The 22,809-nt window shown below is 33.3% G+C and overlaps 2 protein-coding genes across 2 annotated transcripts; both read right to left on the reverse strand.

Annotated features, from left to right (window-relative positions):
* Nucleotides 1–7,354: 7,354 nt before the first annotated feature.
* On the reverse strand, nucleotides 7,355–10,601 carry LOTGIDRAFT_174017 (hypothetical protein; the record flags this gene model as incomplete). Its single annotated transcript, XM_009052049.1, has 4 exons — nucleotides 7,355–7,681; nucleotides 8,201–8,299; nucleotides 9,771–9,994; nucleotides 10,577–10,601. 4 exons carry the CDS (start codon nucleotides 10,599–10,601, stop codon nucleotides 7,355–7,357), a joined length of 675 nt encoding a protein of 224 aa, XP_009050297.1.
* A 7,075-nt stretch (nucleotides 10,602–17,676) lies between these two features.
* On the reverse strand, nucleotides 17,677–21,126 carry LOTGIDRAFT_174018 (hypothetical protein; the record flags this gene model as incomplete). The annotated part of the gene is made up of 4 exons (XM_009052050.1): nucleotides 17,677–18,021; nucleotides 18,504–18,611; nucleotides 20,003–20,247; nucleotides 21,108–21,126. The coding sequence occupies 4 exons, from the start codon at nucleotides 21,124–21,126 to the stop codon at nucleotides 17,677–17,679; spliced, it is 717 nt and encodes a 238-aa protein (XP_009050298.1).
* Nucleotides 21,127–22,809: the final 1,683 nt, after the last annotated feature.

The raw sequence follows: 22,809 nt of genomic DNA on the forward strand, positions 1-22,809 counted from the left end.
TTAAGCTTCAGAATTTTGACATTTAAATTGTTGCCTATTATTTCTACCACAATTTCATTGGTTTATTTCTCTGACTCAATTTGTATATTTCTGTGACGTTCTCGGATGTTCATTGGCTAAATCGACTGTCATAATTATTCGATCACCATGAATCAGTCATATTAAGTAAGATGTGAACTTCTGAATAGGAAAATAGAACGTTATTTATAGCACAAGGTTATGACTGACAATGAATCGGAAATAATTATGTTGATAACAAGCAAACGAATTTACGAGATTTACTCACAATAGAAATAATGTTCAATATTTAGACCTCAAATCGAAACGGAATGGATTTTACATCCCACTTTTTGCAGCGTATTGCAAGCCTGTAATGGACTGGGTTTTTCATGAATGACAATGAAAAAATTAGGTTGACTTATCCGATTAGTTAATTATAATAATAATAACTTTATTTTGGCAACCCATTTAGACAGAAGTCTGATTTTCAATAGGTCCCACTAAACTACATATTATATACAAGATTACAGAAAGAATAAAAATACAGAAAATAACATAAAACATAAATACATTTACAAAGTAACATGGATGAGGAAAGAAATATGAAAATGTAACCACTATGTTTCCCCACGAAACTGCGAATTATATACAAAGTATATAATAAAAACACAGAAAACATATATACATTTACAATGTAACATGGATGAGGAAAGAAGCATGACAATGCATCACGGATGTGGTGAAAAATATAAAAATGTAAACAATGTGTTTCTTATATGATATATATCATGGTATAAGTTTTTTAAGTAAAATGAAAAATGGTTAGAAAAACAAAAGGAATGGTTATAAATGATATGGAATCAATATTGAAATTGCCGATTTTATTTTTGCAACTGCAAGGTCTCCCGTCAATGCCATTTAATGCATATTAAATATAATTTCAGTAAGCCAATGAAGCTTCTTAGCTTTAATCACAATTCCTGTTAAAAGATCCCATGTCATTTCATGCAAATATAATTTATTTCCTGATAGAACATTAGTCAATGAAGATAGCTGTATAGCTTCCATCTAGAATTATTAAACAGAATTTGCTACATGCTGTTACTCAGAGTTTCCCATCGTACGATCTTCAGACAACTGACCTATTTTCAGCCTGCATCCCTACTGAAGTTGGACAAGTATAACTTATTCGCTCGTCTACATTTAGAGGCAAGTTCGGAACGTTTGTTTAAAGACGTGTGCTTAGGGTATTATTGATGGAAAGCTTTTCAGTTAAACACAGGTTACATCGTTTGGTTTTATTTGTGTAGTATTTTGCTCTGCTATCAATGGACCAGGATATTTTGTAAATTATTACTTTTCAGTTTGAGTTGCCAAATGTTTTTGGAGAGTTCGGTTTTATTTTCATCTACATAAAATTTCCTCCAAAAGGACAATTATGCGAAAAGCTTCATTTAATTACTGATAACGAATTATCTTCCAGCAGAGAAACTGGAACAGTAATGATCACAATATCAATTTAATATTCCTTCATAAAGTACTGAGTCTGCAACTTAGTAACTTAGACCTATTGCTTATGAGCTTATAAGAATGCGACACGATTCGACATTGTTACATGAAATGTAGTATGGACGCACGGTTGAACTTTAAGGCTGCTAAACATTGTAAATGACAATGGCCAAAACACTTCGTGATGTGTTCAATTTCATCTTAAATTTTAAAGCGAAACAATCCCTCTTTCTGTAAAACAGTTGTCCATAATTCACAATGTTCATATTTACTTAGCAGTAAAACAGTATTAAACAATTGTTCAGTTCTTTGTGTATTTTTTTTATTTAGTTCACATGTCTAGCATTTTTTCTTTTTCCACTCCTATTTTGTATTTTGATTTCGTACAATAAGGGCTCAATTCTCATTTAGCCAATAGGTCAAAGATTAAACTCGCATGAAAAGATATTTCAGTAATTTCCCGTGCCACTTACAAAAATGTATGTGTGTGGACAGAAACCTGAAATTCCAATCTGGAGTAGTCATGATAAAGGGTATTTGTGGGTTGCTTTGTAGTTATCGGTAATGCGGGCATATCGTAGGCACAATATCAAACATTTCGTTGACTCATTTCATTATAGCCTATGCGAACGAAGGAAAATTTTGCAGCATGTTTCTTTAGCATGGCGATACATTCCAAGGGCAATCACATAGAACGAACGGTCAAGGTAATATAATTATAACAGTACTCGATGATCGGGCGTTAACCCTGACATCTAAATGGTCTGCCTTACCTTGCTACGAATTCAATCTGAACGTCTTTTCAATCCTACATTTCGACTGAATCAATTTTTGCAAATCACGACACTTTTTCTTAAATACGTTTAAGATACATTAACAATGAAATTAGTCCGTGCTGGATATAGTATATTATTACTAGCTCAGTGAATAGATGATAACGCGCCATTCATTGAAAAGTCGGTTCACTAAAAAATAATTAATTTAAGGGATGTAGCCAACTCGGCTAATCTTTTGCTTCAGAGCTTATAAGAATGCGACAAGATTCGAAATTTTTACATGAAATACAGTCTTAAGAAGCCGTAAAAGTTTGCATATATCGACCAACGAAATTTACTTTAGTTAAAGCATAGTATGAAAGATGGTGGGCTCATGTCAGGTCATTGTCATGCGGCCTCGTTTGCTCGTTTCTATCAGCTGTATGTTGCATCAAACTACGGTTTATCAGTATGGTGACAGTCATAATTGTGTTTTCTGCAGTCAGATAGATATTTCCTATGGATACAGTAAAATTTTTACCATGTTTAAAAATGCCTGGTATTGTAACCACAAGATCTTAACTATGTGTCTGTGTACATAAAACCACCTCGTGGGCTGAACACACGCAAATAAAGCTTCAAGCTCAGAGTAACTAAGATTTCTACCGTTGATGTTCAGTGGGTTGTGAGCTGTGATATCAATGTTAGCAGAGTTCGAGGACAACATACCTTTAAAACCACAAACCGCGCTACTAGGAAGTAAATTTACTATCTAGTAAAGAAATTAGGGTAAACGTATTATATAATGCTGCACTCAAATAGTTCAAGCTCATTGAAAGGAATAAGTCACTTATGATTTTCTCAAGATTTTCAACAAGTATGTTCCAGTACGTCTCTGTTTCAACCTTAATTTGGTTTCTATTTCAAATCCAAGAGATATCATATCATAAACTATATATTATCTCTTCGAATGGTAAAAAAAATATAAAGTATCAAACTTGGTCAACAAATGTATATATAGTTGGACTTACCATGACTAATAAATAGAATCTCTATATAAGACATTAGCCATTAAACACGCTACTAAGCATGTTTCAAAAGTGCTTGGTTAATGAATTATTATTATGGATTAATTGGAATCAATAGAGGGATTCTGATGTATAGTTTTGACAGAGGGTAAGTCCACTAAAGAACAAAGACTCATTTTGGCAAAGGTTAAAAATTTCAAATTTTTGGACGTCCTAAAGGGTAGTATATCCTTAAAATTAAGACATTAGAATCTGTAGGAGCATTTCATTTGACCAGAATTGTAGAATGTTTAGGGTCGACAGAAATACATCTCTACTGATGACAAATTCATCTCAAATAAGCAAAGCAACCAATATCATAGAAAACATATTTTAAGCCTTACTTCTGCATATTTTAAATCTTTTCTGAACATTATTTAACTACAGTTTTCCTTTTATTACATTTATTGTGGCTTAAGTTGGTTTATGTTCTGTGTAGTTATTCCCCTTGGAAAGTGCATTTTTCAATCTTCCAAACGTGCAATCGAGGGGGGCAAACGTGCAATTGAGGGGGGCAATTAAACAGACGATTAAACGTCGGGAAACGGACTTTCATGGAGTATTTTAGATTCGAGATTATTTTTGTTAAAACACACAAGTTATTATACGTTACATTTTTATTGCCGTTTTAGTTTAAACGTAGTCGGGTATGTTTTATGGCAAAACGTTGAACAAATACGTCCAAGTTAATTTTCTGGGTCTTCCTGTTGAAGGCAAGAAGAACAATATTGCGCTGGCGAAGCTGAGTCATAGATCGTCGTTGTGGTGAGTCAACACGAGTAAGAGTTGAAAAGCTACTTTCACACACAGCGGTGCTAGAGCCGAATGTGGCAACGCTTGCAGCCAGTGCATATAATTTAGGGAAAGCCAATTTCTGCTCGTATAGTTTTTGAAGAACAAGATTGGAGTCCTGCTTTTCTGTCTTGGCAACGTTATCTTGGAGAAATTGTTTTGACACCTCAATTGTTATGCTTCTCGAGGCCCTTTCCAGTATCACCTACAGCATGCTTCTAATCTGTGTAGCCTTCAGTGATGAATTTTTATGCACCCGCAGATGTATTGTGAAACACCCGACATAGAAATCAAAAAGGGGCGTCCCTTGACACTGAATACTCCAGCCATGGAAATCGATCATACCAGCTGTTACTAAAATGGCGCCCAGACTTCGCTGGAAATTTTATTCTCGGTTGCTTTGGAACATCTTCTTTTCCAATTTCACCTGGTACTCCTGTCTTTTCAGAGCATCTTGGTACTGCATCCGTTGTGTTGCCCGCTGTGGTTTTGATACCAGTGTCAGTCGTAGTAGTGTCGGAACCATCAAGCAATTTGTCTTTTTGATCAAATATTTATCAATTTTTCCTACGTTTGGTTGTTTGATTCATTATGAATACAATTTAGGATAATATATGTCTATTAGTTAGTATTTATAATCAACCAATCAAATGAATTTTGACACGGGACAGATTACAATCCAGTATCAGACCAATAATTTTGTTACCAATGACGCTTTACTGCAGACTTTTTATGATTTTCAACGAACTCAATTGTATCAAATTATCTATTCTAATGTAATTAAATTTAAAAATGTTATGAAAAGCTATGATGTCTGGTTTCATCATCAGCTAAGAATAACCAGAAAGCTATTTAAAAACAGTTCTAGGCCTACAGATAGGAATACTTAGTATTTTGTTGAACCATTTCGCATAACGCAGCTCTGAAAGCCATAACATTATTTTTCGTTACGTATAATCAAAATATAGCAGCTGACTGGTGAAATTACTTCACCATAAAATGCCTGACCAGAATGTTTGCTATTCACTCAGACTCAGTTACCTGTCGCTCCTATTGACTCAAAAAGAAAAGGTTTATTTTAAAAAAGTGACCGGTACATTTTTCAAGGGGGGGGGGGGCAAGATTTGATGACCCCCTTGGCTACGGGCCTGCACATAACTCATTGAAATGCATGTTAAAGTGCAACATTGCAATTGTTTATGAATCTGATAAACACATATTAAAAGTTGTAACAATAATTTAATTTTCAATCTGTTCGTTTATTAACATCGAAATATTGTCAATAAGTCAAAATATAGTTTATCAATACCAATATCCAAAGTTTTCTCCATATACCTAAAATAACTGATAGAGTTCTATGTACACAGAACAAAAATTCTAGATATTGAACTTTACATGCGAGTGCGAAAATTCAACAGAATATCACAAATAGCACTTGATGTTACTATTGGACTATTTTTTTATTTGTGAATATAGATATTCAACATACCTCCAGGAAAATCTACCTAGGCTATTGTTTATATTATCCAAAGACTTTGTGGAATATTTGGTACCATGACATTTTGCTCCATGACATGTAGCTCCCACGACACGTTAAAAAATGGACGAACAGTTAAAATATCCACTTAGAGATGAAAACCAAAAGGAGAACGTCAATATTCATATACATATTTTTTATTACAAAACTACTAAAATAAATACAAAATTGAGACACAACAAAAATGCCATTTTATGGCTATCACAGTTAGTATTAAAAGCAAAGCATGGCGACGATGATGTTTAATAGTAAGCATTACAACAGGAACACATCACATATAAATAGTGCTCAGTCTCGCTTGGTTACATATACTTAAACAATATTAATTTAAATTATTATTTTATAGGAACTATTTAAACTATCTATTTTTAATTCACATATCATGATGACTGTGCAAAATATTTTGCACTCCGTGACCTAGAAAGCAAACAAATAGCCTCATCAAATACATACCAAAGTTTAAAAAAGCCAAATATACAAAATACTCATTCTCTACATGTTATATTTAATTGAACACAAAAGTGGCAATATGACATGACGAGTCTTCTCCCTTAGAACTTATATTTATTTTATCCATTATGTTGATCATAATTTCAAAAAATGAATAAAAAATAATAAATATATCGTAAAATAAAATTCATGTCCACAGATCACTTTCAGAAATTTCAGGACCAAAAAATAAGCAAGTGGAACAATTTTTTTATGATAAAAAAAAGTCTAAAACAATAATTAAAATAAAATAAATATATCATAAAATCAAATTCAGAATTGGAATGCTTATATTATGATATTATATCATAGGATTATTTTATGGTGTTATGGTCTTCTCATTGGCCAAGCATAATTTTTTCTCAATACAGTTTAATTAAAACCTAATAAGATTTCGTGTTTTGTTACAAAAAATAAGTTAAAAATTTAATATTTATTAGTTTTTTTAACTTTCAAATTTGTCCCATCAAATATATGTGATAATGGTTAAGTAATAGCTATAAAAATGTAGTGGTATATCATCATATTAACTAGTATTTCCTTTTAAACGTAAACTATGATTAAATCAATATTCTGATAAATAATGTCCTTTTAAAGGAAACCATAAATATCTTCTTAGAAATGTAAATAAATTGTCACATGATTGACAATCAAAGGAAAACATATCACAGATAAATCCAATGTAAATAAATAAATGTTTTATTTACAAATGTCGGTGCACGCTAGAATTCAGATGATATAAATGCACCAATTTGTTCACAACCACAATAATATACATCAACATACTTTCATAGACACAAGTAGAAAGTTTAAACGTTAGACATTGGATGCAGTGATTTCATCAAAACATTTCCTTATGCATGTTGTAATAACACAATATTCACATTTCTTAGCACTTTCTAAGTATCTTTGTCAATGACCCGAATATATTTCGACTCAAACTTGTTCGTTCACTTTAGCTACCTTAATCGGTGTCTTTTAATATCGCCGGCATAAGAGCAAAATTACTTTTGACTAAGTGTTCTATTTTCAATTTTGAGGTTTGGAATTCTGAATGATCCTTTTTAATTGTAATACTAATATTTTGAACATCGCGCAATTAACATTTCTGTAATGTCATCGTGTTTTTCTTTAGGGTAAAAATTGTCTTGTTCAGTCACAGAACCCTGATCTCATACTACAACTGGCTAAACAATCTGGCTATCTTATGAATAATGGGCAGCGTGAAAATTATAGACATTAATGACGGATTCGAGAATTTTCGTGGTATCTCGGAGAATGATGTAATCTCTTTCCATTCGATGGGCCGAACTCAAGGTCCGGTAACCGTCCAACATAACCTTACGAGAAACCTTGGACACTATCTCCTGTTTTTCATGACTAGATATTGTTTGGATCTCACAAAGGATGTTCAATATTTTGTTGGAGTAGATTTTGAAGTCTGATTTAAATTCACTATCAATTGCTGATTGTTCGAAAAAAATATAAAGAGCGGCAAATCGTTCATTGTCTATGACTAAATTTTCTTTTAGCTGAAAAAGACAATGGAAAATATAGTTGAAATGGAATATTTCTGTGAAGAAAATGTCAAAATATGAAAAAAAAAAAAAAGAAATAAAAAGAAAGTAGGTATGAAATTCAGTACTATTTTACATTTAAGCAAATGATAATTATTGTATTCTTGATAAAACTTTTAATTACTTGATAAATATTCTTTTACAAAAGAGAAAACTGAAATTCATTTGTCAATAGATCACTTGTCGAGTCGATATAATTCATAATACCGATTTAGTGCTATGTAAATCTCAAATGTGTCCAATTTAGCCTTTGTCGGTGAACAGGGACGGAAAAAGCGTCTGGTTATTCAGATAGGAAAATAAATCTAAGCCCCTTGTGCTTCAGTATTAAAGATACCTCGTCAGTGGGAAATGGCAAAAGGAAAGAAAAATGTCTCTTGGCAAATTTCCCTCTTTTCACACCAATATCGTATCCATGGGGTTGGCCATTATTCACTTTAAAGAAATATGTCGTCAAACAAGAAGTGTACTTACAGACAATGTATCTGATACGACACTAGGAAAGCCCTGCAATAACTCCGTATCGTGCTCTAAATAAGTAACTAATTCAGTATTCTGTAATAAATCTCCTATCTGGAAGAAAAAAAAGAATTTACTTTATATCCGTATGGCATAACCAAGCCTAAAGTTTTGCACAAAATTCCTTTAGCAATCACATTGCTTTAGGCAAAAACCTTTAGCTGTTTAAGCGTACGGCATAACCAGTTCCGTTGTTATGTATGGGCCCGATGCACAGATGTGTAAAAATCTCTACGTATATTTTAGTATCAAGAAAGAGAAAGCATCATTGATCTTGCCCTTTTCCAGCTTGATCTTAATGCAGACTAAACGTTGTTTTTTTTGTTATTAACGTGACCATCGCTCAACTATATCATTTCTTTATATTTCCAAACCGTTCCATCTCGAATAAAAATTAGTGGATTGGGAATTGTTTGAGTCCTAACCAATCAGAATACCAGGAGGATATGGTTGAAAACAAATCATCTAATGAGATGAGTTGGATCTTGAGCCTGTCGATGTAACGTCAAAATCTTTGTCCAAATTCAAGTGTATCACGAAGATAATATATCAACCACATATATCGCTAGGTACAGACGGACACGAATATTAGGACGCAAAAACTATTTGATATCCTAAAGGATGATCCATGGCGAATGGAGTGTAAATCGAGAACCTATCTGCCAGTCCTATTAGGGTTCATCTCTTTGAAATTTCATGGAGTGCCCAACAAAAATCGATTTAAAAATTAGATATTACATTCAGAAACAACCTTCCTCGAAAGATTAAAATCTAATGGCAATTATTGGGCCACCTGACATAAATTATGTGTGGAAATTAAAATTAATATCGAAATTTGATACGATTGAAATTATTTAGAAGACGTCGTGGTGACGAAATTTGATATTCACTAAAGATTGTCCGATAAAATGTTAAGAATTATTCAGAATAAACTGCTAAAAGGGATGCTGGGAGAGTCTTTTCTTGAATTCGTACAATAGAATGACAGGTTCCCAATCACCAAATAAAAATCTCGAGGATGGGGAAAGGATGATGTGACTTTTGTAGAATACGTGTGGAATTTGGTCTGGTATGACAGGCCTCTTTGTACAAACGGCGCAAATGAAAGCCTTTTTCAATGATTCACAGTTTTGGCTATTGATTGAACGATAGCTATTTTGAACACACAGTAGGACCTGCTTCAAACGAAAGAAATTATAGAATGTCCACTTTTTGTCTTATCGCTTAAAATGTATAGCCTACCGAGTCAGATATTTTATAACTGGAACTTTTCGATATCAAATTCCGTCGTCCGGTTCGTACGATTTACTTTAATTACAAACAAGTAACATTGTCTTTTAAAAGCTCTTAGAGCGACCGCAATCTTCAAGCGTTGCTTTTTTTCTTTTCATTAAATATGGCAGGAAATTATGTAAAAGAAAGATTGTTCTCTTTGGTCAGACGAAGATACGTGTAACAAAAAGTTTTGCTCTGCTCTGAAACTGTAAAATGATGAATAGAATACATGGAAGTGATCAATTCTTACCTTCTGTTTTAAAGAGCTACTAAGTTCTATCGTGTCCTTGAACTTCAAAATTAAAGAGTTCAATCTTTCAGTCACAGATATTGTTGGTGATGGAAGAGTTAATGCTGGATTTGTTACAACTGGGGAACTTCCTGAACATGGTGTTTTCCATGGTTCTCCTGTTGGCAGACTGCTGACTGGTGCGGCACTACTGTGTCCGATGTTAAAACTTATAACGACAAGAGCTGTAATGAGAATATTACATACAGTTTATTGTAAATCAAAATCGTTTTGTGAAGACACATCAACACTTTCAATCTTCAGTGTCTCTTCAATGGCTTTTGATTCCTAGATAATATGTTTGTCTGATCGATTACAGCAGTATAGGTGACTAGCATTGTAAAGTATTAAATGACGGAAGTATTCAGTGAAATAAATTTGACGTCTTAAACTCTTCTAGTTATATGTAAAGAATATTGGGTTTTGTTGAGATAAAGCTGTCTGCAATCACAATTGGTCATTTTACACTGTATTTCGTTCAAAACTGATTGCATTTGACAGATATAACGACAATATAATATACGGTTTCTTGAAAAGCAGCGCAGATTTATATGCAATCTTTGTGAAATATAACGGAATTGGGCGAAACATTATTAATTTTATTTATAAAAAGTTCTTGATAAAAAAATTGTTATCTAAGAAACAATTTTGCATATAGAACAATAACCGTCCTGTTTTTATATATAGATATATATAAATTGTAAACTTTTAAAATGGTTTAATTTTAAAAATAAAATTTGGAAAAGGCAAGAAAACTTCGAACTTACCGGTGAGGATAAAAATATAATCCATTATAAATAATAGTAATTAATTTGTATTTAACTTGAGATAGTTCTGTAATATATATTTTTTTAATTTTAAATGTTCGGATACGAGAAGTTTTCAATTCTTACCTGTAAAATCAGTTTCGGCCGTATTTATATGGCTACAAGCCTAGGAAGCGGATATGTGGGCAATAATTTCATTGTATCCATAATATTCTAAAAATAGAATTCCGAAAACTTTTTTACTATTATTTTAGTGGAGGTGTGTAAGATTGCAGCATCGTTTAAGTTTTCACGTCATTGACGCTACCTCCGTTAAGACAACGATGACTTGAACTTATGACACGACTTTAGTATACTCGGGGATTCGAGAAGGTTACTTTCAATTCAGGATACTTTGGAAAGTTTATCTTATTACTAAGTGTTCCCCGTTCTTTTGTCTTTGTTATTAACTTGGGAAGGAAAGTAAGACAATGCATTTAAAAAAAAATAAAGGATAGACCAGGACCAACAGTGTATGTTTGCTCTGTAAGTGTCAATTTGGAAAAATTTCCAGTGAATCTTTACCCGGACAATTGAAATCACGCTTTTTGGTAGATCGTTAAAACAATAAGTTGACAAGTTGCATTTAACGAAGAAAACTATTTCCTTGTGAAAATTTCCAAAATATAATTTGAACTATTTTAGTTACTCAATTCATGATGTTCAAATATCCTGGGTCGACTGATATTTATTCACGTCACATTACTAAAGTTAAAGATGAAGCGAAGATCGTAATCTGTAATTAAACTAGGTGTGAAGCTCCTCGAAAATCTCCGGCTAAAAGGCCACATGCTTTAAACACGTTTTCAACGACGCTTGGTTCACCTCAAGGCGACAATGTCGTCACTACTCTTAATTTTAATTTATTGAAATGAAGCGTAGAAAATGACTGAATTTTTATCCTTTTTTTACTCAATGATCTCATTTCAATATCAATTTGATTTCCGTACACATTCGTCATTTGTTTAGTTTTGTCAGGAAAGCAATCGTCGTGATTTTAATCTGAATATCGTCATTATTATATTCATATGCAAGTCAACTAAAGTGAAAACCCTTTTTGATTCTTTGAAAGGGGAAATGTTTTGACATGAGTGCTTTTTGAGCTAATCGTTTATAATATGATCTGCATCTGAAGCAGTAAGAGTTTACTGGCGACTACGACAATAATTATTTTACAAACTTTGACACAAATACTGTCAATGAATGTTGTAAATAAATACAACCCTTCAAAACACATTGTTGTTCTAGTCGTTATCCATTCATATCATTAAAAGTATAATTTTTGAAGTTCAGAAGCGGAATTCGTTGCTGCATAGGATTAGATGCTATTATTCCACACTACATAATCATATTGGCGAAAAATAGTTACATATCTGTGTCAGTTACTTTACATTGAAACATTTTTCTCCGGATGAAAGATACTTCCCATGTCTATTGTGAAATCTTAAGGTCATCTTATGATTAAATCAGTCAATATTGCTGAACAAGTATAACTATACAGTCCCGGATCCAGGAACTGATCAAAGGTGAACCATTTAAAATCAATCAAAGGTTTTCAATGGGAGTGTATATCGCTTATGTCAGCGAAGGTCTAGGGAAATTCTTTCCGCTTTCCATTAAATATTATCAAAATGATCCACGAGTATCTGTTCTTGAACGTTTACGAGAATATAAGCCAGCATCATTTCTGGGAAGTTCACTGCCAGTTGTGTTAATTGCGTATACAGTGAAAAACGAACTTTCCTATAGATTGGACAAACGAAGATGATGTTGTATATGACACTAAATTACAGGAGTGAACGAATATCTTAGATCCACTTTTCTATTCCAGTTTCGAATAATGAAGACGATGCTAAATTATGTACTAATCGTAGAACAATGATTCTGTTGGATCTTATTACATGTGGTCGATCTTTCGATTGATAGAATCTGACAGCACCAGGAAGTGTTATTGACTGTTGGCATCCTCGAGAGACTTACAAATCGCTGAATGTAGTGACATGAGTGCCCCGGCGATTTAGAGATTTAGTCATCAGTTGCTCGTGGTGTACTTTCCGGTACCGTTTCTATGAGGAGGGAGAGGTGGGCCTGGCTTATTAGGTTAGTTTTAGGTTAGAATTGCTATATTCTGTTGAAGTAGTACTACTTCTAAGTAACGACTGCGATGAGATGTTTCATTCGCCAGTAGACTTTTTTCTATCAGATGCAGCAAAATAATACAAGATTCTTTTTCTGATGTTTAAGTGAAACATTGCTGGATACCTTATTCATACGGCGATACATGTCTTGTCTGTTTAAGCTACAGGCTGTGCACGTTAAAGATCCCTCGACAGTTGCAAATCAAAAAAGAGCAGGCTAAAGCCTCTGTCCTGGCAAAATTTCCCTCACTGCACCCTGTATGGCGTTGCCCGTCTTCATTAGCCCACAAGGTGCAGAGAAGTAGAATGTATAACTCCATTCATTTCATTTGTGGTCTGTTTAGACTTTGGTATCACTATATATCTGATAAACTCATCTTCAATAGATGTCATTAAAAACTCAATCTATTGGTTACTGTGATTTTCGACATTGACACACTTCTCAATTTCCTTGTACAATCCAATTAGTACCGGATTAGGATATGATTGAGTTCCTACTACTCATACTACTATTTAAATCATATCATAGGTATATACTGTAATTATATGTCATAATTATATACATATATAATACATAATATGTCATTTAACCAGTGACCGATTGATAACTCCATTGACACAAAATGATATACCAAATTGCATTTTTATTAGCTTGTAAATTGAAATAAAGAATATGCTGATATTATATAGTGAGAATACAGTTCGCCGCCCCTGTCCCTTTGTTCCTAATTCCTTGTGAACGTGGTAGAAAGGACAAATCTTGATAAAGCGTAGTGAAGTTGCCTAGATAATCACCAACATTGAGCGAGCAAAACTTCTTCGTGGAGGGGGTGGGGTGATCATGGGACTATATCATTTTGAAAGCTCATTGTAGTGGGTCTAGAATGGGTATGTATGTTGGTTGAAATTGTTCAATTAACATATACAACTTTCTATTAATCGAGTACTCTTTATATTATAGCAATTCTAACCTAAGAATACATACATATTAAATTTTTACATTGTCTACGTTACGGATGACTCGAGACGCGTACAACGTAACCACATATCTACTATATGACACCAAGTCTATAAATAAAAAATAAACCACGAGCCAAATAGACAATTTCTGTTTTATACGAATTTTATCACACCACAAATATCCTATGAATGATTTTGATTGGCTTCGCGGAGAAGGAAAGTTGTTACAGATGTTTCCGTGTGTACATTGGTATTTTGGTGTACCATGCATCAAGGTCGACCTTAGCATCAATCTTATCTAAAGTCGATATTATAATCATGTTCATTGGACTCAGGCGTTTACAAGATGTCAATTTAGTTTGAAATAAACAAAGCCGATATGAATGACGGTCTTTAGATACCCAGGGTCACAAAATATTCCTCATGCTCAGCTTAGGATTACTGAAATTCACAATACCCCTCATATCAAGAAAAGGAAATATTGAAGATTAATGCCAGAAACATTGTGCTCGAAGAAATATAAAGATATATTTTTTGTCTGTTCTACAATCAGTTATGCACTAATACTTAAAATTTAAGTTTTATCTCAGCTTAGTATGAAAAAGGCTTGCCCCTGGACCTGTTCTGTCCTCGACCATTATCTGTAAAAACCGAGGGCAAAACTTGAGCCTATAAGGTTTGAAGTCAAATCTTTACATTAACTTTCTCAAGATAAATTCACAAACGGGCATGATTCCGCAGCTGGTCAGTATCAAGAAAATTTTTCAGGACAGCAACATGAGCATATTATTTTTTGTCTATGAATCATTTACAAGTACAGTGTGTAGCTCAAGGGGTCATACTTCAATTAACCGTTCTAACGTCTAACCAAACATACGAAATTCATACATTAGTAGGATTCATTAGACATAAATGTATTGATATATGCATTGAATCAGTGGTGACGCTAGCCTCCTGAAACTGGGGGTACAAATACCTAAAAGGTCTTATTTTGAAATTTCTCAGAAATAGAGTGGGTGTACAATTACTTTTCTTTTTTACTCCTGGTGCCTCCACTGCAATAAAATTCTATGCTTTAAAAAATTCCCAGGGATACATTTAAAACCCATGTAGTGATGCATTGATATAATATGTATTTAAATGAGATGACATTATTTTATATAAATTACCAGTGCGTGGGAGAATTTATTTTTCTTCAGACCACGTCAAATACAAAATTCTTCGGTTACAATTTAATTGTCTTTGTTATACCAATGTCACGGAAGTCCCGTAATTATTTCAAATTACGTCGTTTGATGAAATATGTACAACCCTTCTGTAATGAACAGCACTCCTTCTTTAAGCATATTCTACCAATTTTAAATTTTGAAGAGCCATTAAGTTATATTTTTGGAAACTTAAAGAACACAGTCGTCGCTCGAAAATGTGAAAAGATAGTCTATTAATGTTCCCATACAAAATGGGAAAGATCAAATGGATATTTTGAATTACGTCAATGAAGGTATTTGTTGAAGGCTGGTCAAAAATGATTTTCTTTATATTTTGTATGAAAAGTAATCAAAAATAAAATTTTCTTATTACATTTACAGATACTTCTGTGTTCAGCTGATCACCTGTCACAACAAAGACGTGTGTCTTATCTGTGTCATCAATCTGACCGACGAATTGTTACATGGTACAATGGTTACCGCCTTTCTTTGCAAGTATAGAGCTATTCAAAGAAGCTAAACGAATAGCAGCTCAATTTAAAGGGACAGAAGCGCCATTTTGGGGGGTTGGATTGAATCTTGTATATAATGTATTACATAATTAATTCAAGACTCAAATCAATAAATAGTCTTAAAAAGTACTAAAAATGCACGGAAGTCGCATAATTCCCCCCACAAATACCTCAAACTAAGCATTTCTTTTCCTATTTCTATAGATGTCTTATATATATATGGCTCGTCTCTTTAACTTTGGAACGCGGATAATTCTGTACACACATGGATTTGAAGGCCAAATTTCGACGGTGAACACTATTACCGATTGTCTTAGTTAACATACTCCCGTTTCTGAGACTTTACTATGATTGGTCCCATTGACCATGAAAATTTTGAGCTAGTCAAATTGAAAGTGGACTACTACAGGTTATACTCATCCGCTAGAGTTTGTCAGTTCACAAAACGACTATTTTTAGAATTAACCTTCCGCCTTTAGGTCTCTCATCATCTCACCAAATCTTAAATATAATGCAATTTCAGACATCAAATTTCAAATCTAGACCAAAAATTACTCAAAAATAGGCATGCAAAAATCCCAAAAGGGAGAGAAAAAGAAGATTCCTAAAAATAGCCTGGACTACATACAATCATTTGCATAAAATGGAGTGGAGTGAGTCCTTATAGTTTAACAAAATTGAAAGGAGCGGGATGTAGTTGTCTCCCTTGTTTCAGAGATGTGGTTTTTTCCACATCTACACCCATACCCAATAACTGATGTACAATAACTTTAAGAATTTAGATAGATGTTGGTTAAGATCACGGTCCATCACCCCCACTTTATTTTTAGCAAAGTTAAAGATATGATTTTTATACGTTTTTGTCCCTGAATATGTGTCAGAATGTACCAAATCAATTCATTTTTTGAAAATTATCTTGGGAGAACCTTCTCAGACGCTCAATGAGAGGCTTGCGACCATGAAACCTCCACAACATTGTCGCATTTTGAAATCAGTCTGGACAGTTGTCTTGTCGAATTGCGTGTATCTGACCCCTATTTGTACCCCAAGTTTCGGGAGGCTGACGCCGCAACTGGCAAAGATGAACACCAATTAGTTCTGTTTTGGATAATTTATTTTATTCAAGAGTTATAATAAAACAATTTAATAATTAAGTAAAATAAAATGCAATTCATAACAATGATATTAACAAACAGAAAATAACAGTTATAAATCTTTTAGAATTGATGGTCAGACTGAATATAGTGAATCAGTCACCCTCTCGACTTTCTTTTAAACTCTTTTGCATACATTCTGTCAATGTGAAGTTACGTGAGTAGTGAATTAAGAAAAATAAGACAAACAAGGGAGACAATCGGATATATCTTAAGGCACAAACGGTTACAAAAGTTATTATATAACTATTTTATACATGTATATATCATTTATATTGTTGAGACATCATTGATGATGTGTACTGGAAGTTCTAAAATTTGTTTTGAAATATTATTTCTTTTTGAACTTTTTATTGAATTAGAACGTTAATAGTAAAATATCTCATAAACCGATTCGACCATTTCTATCAGGCTTTACAATTTCGATTTATCACATATTCACATGTTATGCATGAATAGGTTTGCATATTTGGCAAAGGAAAGGAAGACATTGATATATATAGTAAATAAATTAAAATGCCCGCTATCAAACATTGCATAAATATAAAAATACATACATTTTATGATATCCACGAATTATTTTGCAGTTATTTGTAAATTAGTAACAACAAACGTGATTATTAAACAATAATTTCAGTAAATCTGTGTAATAAAATATTCTTATAGGATAGTCGAACTATATCTTTATAGATGCAAATTGTCGACTATATGACGTTATAATTAAAGGGGGATTCCACTTTTTAATAATCTGTACAGAATAGCATGACCGTAGCAAACTCAGTTAAAGCACATTGCAAATTTATTTTGTAAACATTAATAAAAAAGGGAATCCACCTGTCAAGTAGGGTAACCTGCAAGATTTGAAATTTAAGTTAAGGAACAAGTTCAAAGTCGAACTCGAGCCAGGTACCCAACTTAAATACAACTTAACATAATATACAAATATAAAATATGTGTTTATGAAATATATAAAGCATAATAATTTTGACTAAAACGTCAATACAAGATTTTGACCACAACATAAACATAGTTTATGCCTTGTCAACACTGATCTCCATTACTTGAAGAGTGTAAAGAGTTCAAATGAATTTACATTTGAGACAAAATGGATATATAACTATCCTTCAATGCAAATAAAAAATGCATCGTATCCTTGGCAATAACATAATCTCGTTGATTGCGAAGCGATACTAACACGATCTCTCGTTGGCTTTGTGGCATGATGTCACGAGTCACGTGACTGTCAATGGAATCATTCAGACAAAACAAGAGATTATGTAATGTACATAAACTATTATAAATATCATTAATTGTATCTTCTATATATCTCTTAAGGGTACTATTGTTATGTTCTATTTCATCCAATTTTACTTGATGCATAAACACCAGTATTTTCGACAAACTTTTATAATCTGCTTTCACTACTTTGGTTGTCTGTAAATAGAAAGTAGCAAAATTATTCTAGTTTGTCAATAATCCAATCATATCATTTCAATAACTATAGAATAGGTTTGAATAACGTAAAAAGCCAATATAATTGAAAGGCAAACCTCGTCAATCATACACAAAACGGGTCAATCAAATGCAATACACGTCGACAGCTTCAGACAGATATGCTGACAGCAATAACTGAATCACGTTAGTAACACACACGTCGCTTCCAGAGCAATTAATTTTATTGCCTTTCGGCCGTAATCAATACAAATTAATATCGAGTAAGATATTGCTATCCAATGTATACGTATCCGGTCAATGTTATTGCGTTCATGTTAAAGGGTCAGTAGAACATTTTGGCGTTTCTTAGACGTACGATTGGTCTAAAATTGTCCCTGTAATTAATGCAGGTCGGTGAATGTTACTACAATATAGATCATGCACTCATGTTAAATGAATATATAAAGCCACTGTTTACTTACATCATTAGAATTTTGCCATTCTTCAATGTCCGAAATCAGCGGCATACCATCAATGTGCATTCCATTATAAACTGACTCGAGTTGGAGACTGCCTATCCGCTCGGTAAACTGAAAGAATAAATCCGAAAATATTTGTTCCTTTGATGCAACACGACAATTAATTAAATTTCGTAGGAGGTTCGATTAGTTAGCCATTGTCCAATCTGTTGTAGAAATAGATGTTTCATTTCAGGTTCTTCAGTGGATTCTGATTCAAGGGCCATCTTCTTAAAATTGTGTTTCTGTTCAATTTTTATCCCATTGCATTACAAAATAAAAGTTGAAATAATCCTCATTATGATGATCCCCATCAGGGCCCTAAAAATGGGGGTTAACTTTTAAAACTGAACTTCAGAAGTAAGTAAGAAAAGTAAATAACCTCGTTGCACCTATAGCGAAATTGTTATCCACTGTCAAGTTATAAGTCAATGATTACAAATAGCATTGTCACCATAAAATTTCTGACAATTTCCTCATGTGGTGAATGTATTAACGCAGAATAAGCATAAAGTTCAAATATCCATATTTTTCTATCCATTTATTTTTTGGACAAAGCTTTCCAATCATAAAATATTCATGATGACATTAAAGGGGCATTCTTATAAAATTTTAATGTGTAAACTGGACCTTATTATGCAGAGAAACCACTTTAAACATCAAATTTAAGAATTTTTTAATTAAACAATGCATGACATGATGAGGTACGTTTGGTACTGATTGGTTATTAACAATTGGTGGTCCAATTCGAATTCATTTCTTATAATCAAATATCGGCTAGTACAGTAAATATGGGGCCCGGGGGATTCAAAATAGAATCAAGAATTAAGACTTGTTGCTGTTTGTGACTTAACACTTGAAAATTTTATGTTAAAAATTTCACGGAGGTTAAGGGGTCCTCCTCTATAATGTGGGCATTGATGTATTTCACGCTCAAAACTACAAAAAACGTTTGAAAAATGGCAAGATACCCCTTTAAGATCATTGTGCTAAATATTTCGCCGAACTATTAACTTTTAATGTCTTATAAAGGTAGAAACAATTTAAGGAGAGTATGTGACATATTATATCACGTTCGTCGAGCTAATTAACATATTTCGTCGAATTACAAGTATATTTAAGTCAACTACGGTTGCTTAGATTTGAAATTTGAAATGTGTTTTACACCCCACAAGTTTGTTTCTGGGTTATTGAAGATTAACTCACGCAGGGTACAACGCCATAATGTTCCGAACAACGGCATTGGTCATCTTTCCAACTCGAGGGATAATGTCTGAATAGACAAACGATTTGTTACCCAATTTGCCTTTACGTGTTAGTCAATATGACCAATATCACTGAAACTTGAAACTGGGTGGAACGTCCTAAGGTACTCCCTTGGTCTGAGCTTGGATAGAACCAGAACCACCTTCGCCAAGGCCCAATATCATTTATAACGGTAAGGGTTATAATGTTTAACTTACCATAGTCTGTCTTAGGCTGTTTGATTTGGTTGCTGCATCATCTATTCTGTATCGAAATGTTTCTATTAATTCCTTAACACTAGGTGACGCTTGTGTAGGTGGTGAAGGGAGTCCTGGTGGCAAAGCTTGACCACCACTTGCGCCGTTAGAAACACATGGATTAATCCAGGGCGCATCTTGAGTGGTTCTCTTTTGTCTAACTGGAACACCAATTGCTGCATCCAGCAGAAAGAAACTTAATAAAGCTGAAATAACAATGTCATACAGTTTAAATATTATACAGTTATACTATTATACATAGTTTTAACAACAGTGTTAATTTAGTTTGCTCTCGCTTTGGGCGTTGTGAGAGATTTACAAGTTCAAAATCAAGGACAAGTCTGATATGATAAGTATCCATGGAATAAAATCGTTTAAATATGGAGCTATCAATAGCATTTTTCTAAGAAAAAACCAAAACTGAACATTCTGATCGAGGTGAAGAACATATCAGTTGTCTTTTCACCATGTTCGAAAAACAGATCTTGTTATTTGAAGGAATTGCCTATCCGCACTGAACAACCAATATGTTACTACTCTTTGACTGTCACAAGTTACTTAATATTTTTAGATTTCAAAATGATTTAAACCAATGAATAACAATTCAGAAGTACAAGAAATGAGTTTTTGTCTGTTATGAGAAACTAGTAAGAGGAAAATCCAACAGATGGCGTGAATAATATTATTAGATAAGTTTCCCACAGAAACTCAGATTTTATGGAAATCCAGAAATGCAGAAATCGAGTTATTCTAAAATACAAAGCATAATTGTTTTTGTATTACAGATAATTTCGTTTCAGGCGACAGATGTGTGCCCTGGTGGTAAAATATTACTCTCGAACTCTCATGGTCTCACTATTAGACAAGGCATAAGTTTCGGAACTATAGTGTGAATTAATGATAGACAAAATAAATTCAGAATTTACATTGGTTGAAGAGTAAACCGCAACACACATGCAAGTTATCAAAAATCTGTGACGAATAAACGTTTTTGACTGCGAAGAAGGGAAAATCTAAGAAAAATAAAAATAGAAAATAAGAAAGGCGATAGACGAATACGACTTACTGAAAACTTGAAAAAACATTGTTAATGTAAGATCTCGACAAATATTATGTCTCTTACCTTGTGTCCAAACTTTATATAGTCGAAATACATGCTCAAAATTCCCGATTCCAGACTTTCTAAATTTAGTTACATTCTATTTTTACCAAAAACAAGTAATTAACCATTTTATTTGGAAATATAGGAACACGAAGGGTAAGAGAGTAGACTTTAACACACACTTAAGTCATCCGTGCTTCATCAAAATTGGACAAAAGCTGTGGGCTAAGACTTACAAACGTTTTAACAGAGAAATAGAGAACGTCTAAGATTAGGTTAGTGTATGAACATTAGCGATAGAAAGGCGACAGAGAAATAAGACTTACTGAAAACTTGAAGATTGAACTTGAACATTGTTAATGTAAGATCTTGACGAAAAATTAAGTCTCTTGGAAATTATTGTTGAAATTGAACAGCCTTACCTTGTGTCTATACTTTTATTGCTTCGGGTTCAAAATTTCCACTTCCAATCTTTCTAATTTTAGTTACCATCTATTTTTACAGCAGCTTTCGTTTTCATACCATTTGGCTGCTGTAGAGAGTCGAGTACACACCGTATAAACAGTAAGTAGGCTAGTTCATGTAGTATTGTTATTGATTAAAACAAAGGTCCAATCAGAATTCACTAAAATGATACATATGACATATGACCTTTTCAAGTTATATTATAATTAGCATTACTAAATGTAACTATATTAAATTCCAATTAAGTCATTAAAGTCAAGGTAAACTCCAATCTGGTAAAACTAATCTGACCCACGACGGTATAATACCAGCCAATGTTTCCTGGAAAAAACATCTAGTATTTCGGATGGGACAATAAACCGAGGTCCCGTGTGCTGTAGGTTTTGCACGTTAAAGAACCCTCGACAGTTAGAAATCGAAAACGAGTAGGCTTATGCCGCTGTTCTGGCAAAATTACCCGCATTATACACTTCATGGTGTTCATTAGCCCATAAGTTGCAGAAAAGTAGGACGTAAAACTCCATTCATTTAGTTTCATTTTTGTTGGAATGTGGACAATTTATCTTTTGATGAATTCTGATTTGCGAGCCAACATCCAAGGATTAAAAAGCAACGTCGCAAAGAAAGCTTGACTGCCACAAAACAAATGTGATAAAAGCTCATTTTAGATATCAATGTTCTCTCAACAAAACTTAAGTGTTAAAACATCGCAATTTCCGCCATTTATATGCATACTATACCACATGGTAAGTCATATTGCTCGTGGTGGAACTGAAATGATGAGAGGAGCGGTGCATGTTTCTTAGGTACAGAATGACAGGTAATAGAACTCACGATTAAAAGCAAATTTGCGCACCCTAAAAAGATGTTTTACTGATCTAGATTCATAATGCTACAGACAAAACCTCCGTTGTATAAATTTAACTAAAAAATATTATTCTTGTTACATGAAATGTATTTTATACAAGAATAAAGTTAACAGTTCAGCAAAATGGATCACAAACAAGCGCAAGCAAGATCAAACAAGAGCAAGCAATGTGCAAACAATGGCAAAATAACGTAATGGATTTTATAAGCCAAAATACAAGACAGCATTTGTAACAAGTGCAATGCGAAGACCAAGGAGATTCATCTACAGGACTAATAGAGTATGGCATGCAGTATAAAATTGTTTCCTGGAAAGAGCTCTTAAATTAGGAAC

Source organism: Lottia gigantea (genome assembly GCF_000327385.1).
Source record: "Lottia gigantea unplaced genomic scaffold LOTGIsca_179, whole genome shotgun sequence".
NCBI lineage: Eukaryota > Metazoa > Mollusca > Gastropoda > Lottiidae > Lottia > Lottia gigantea.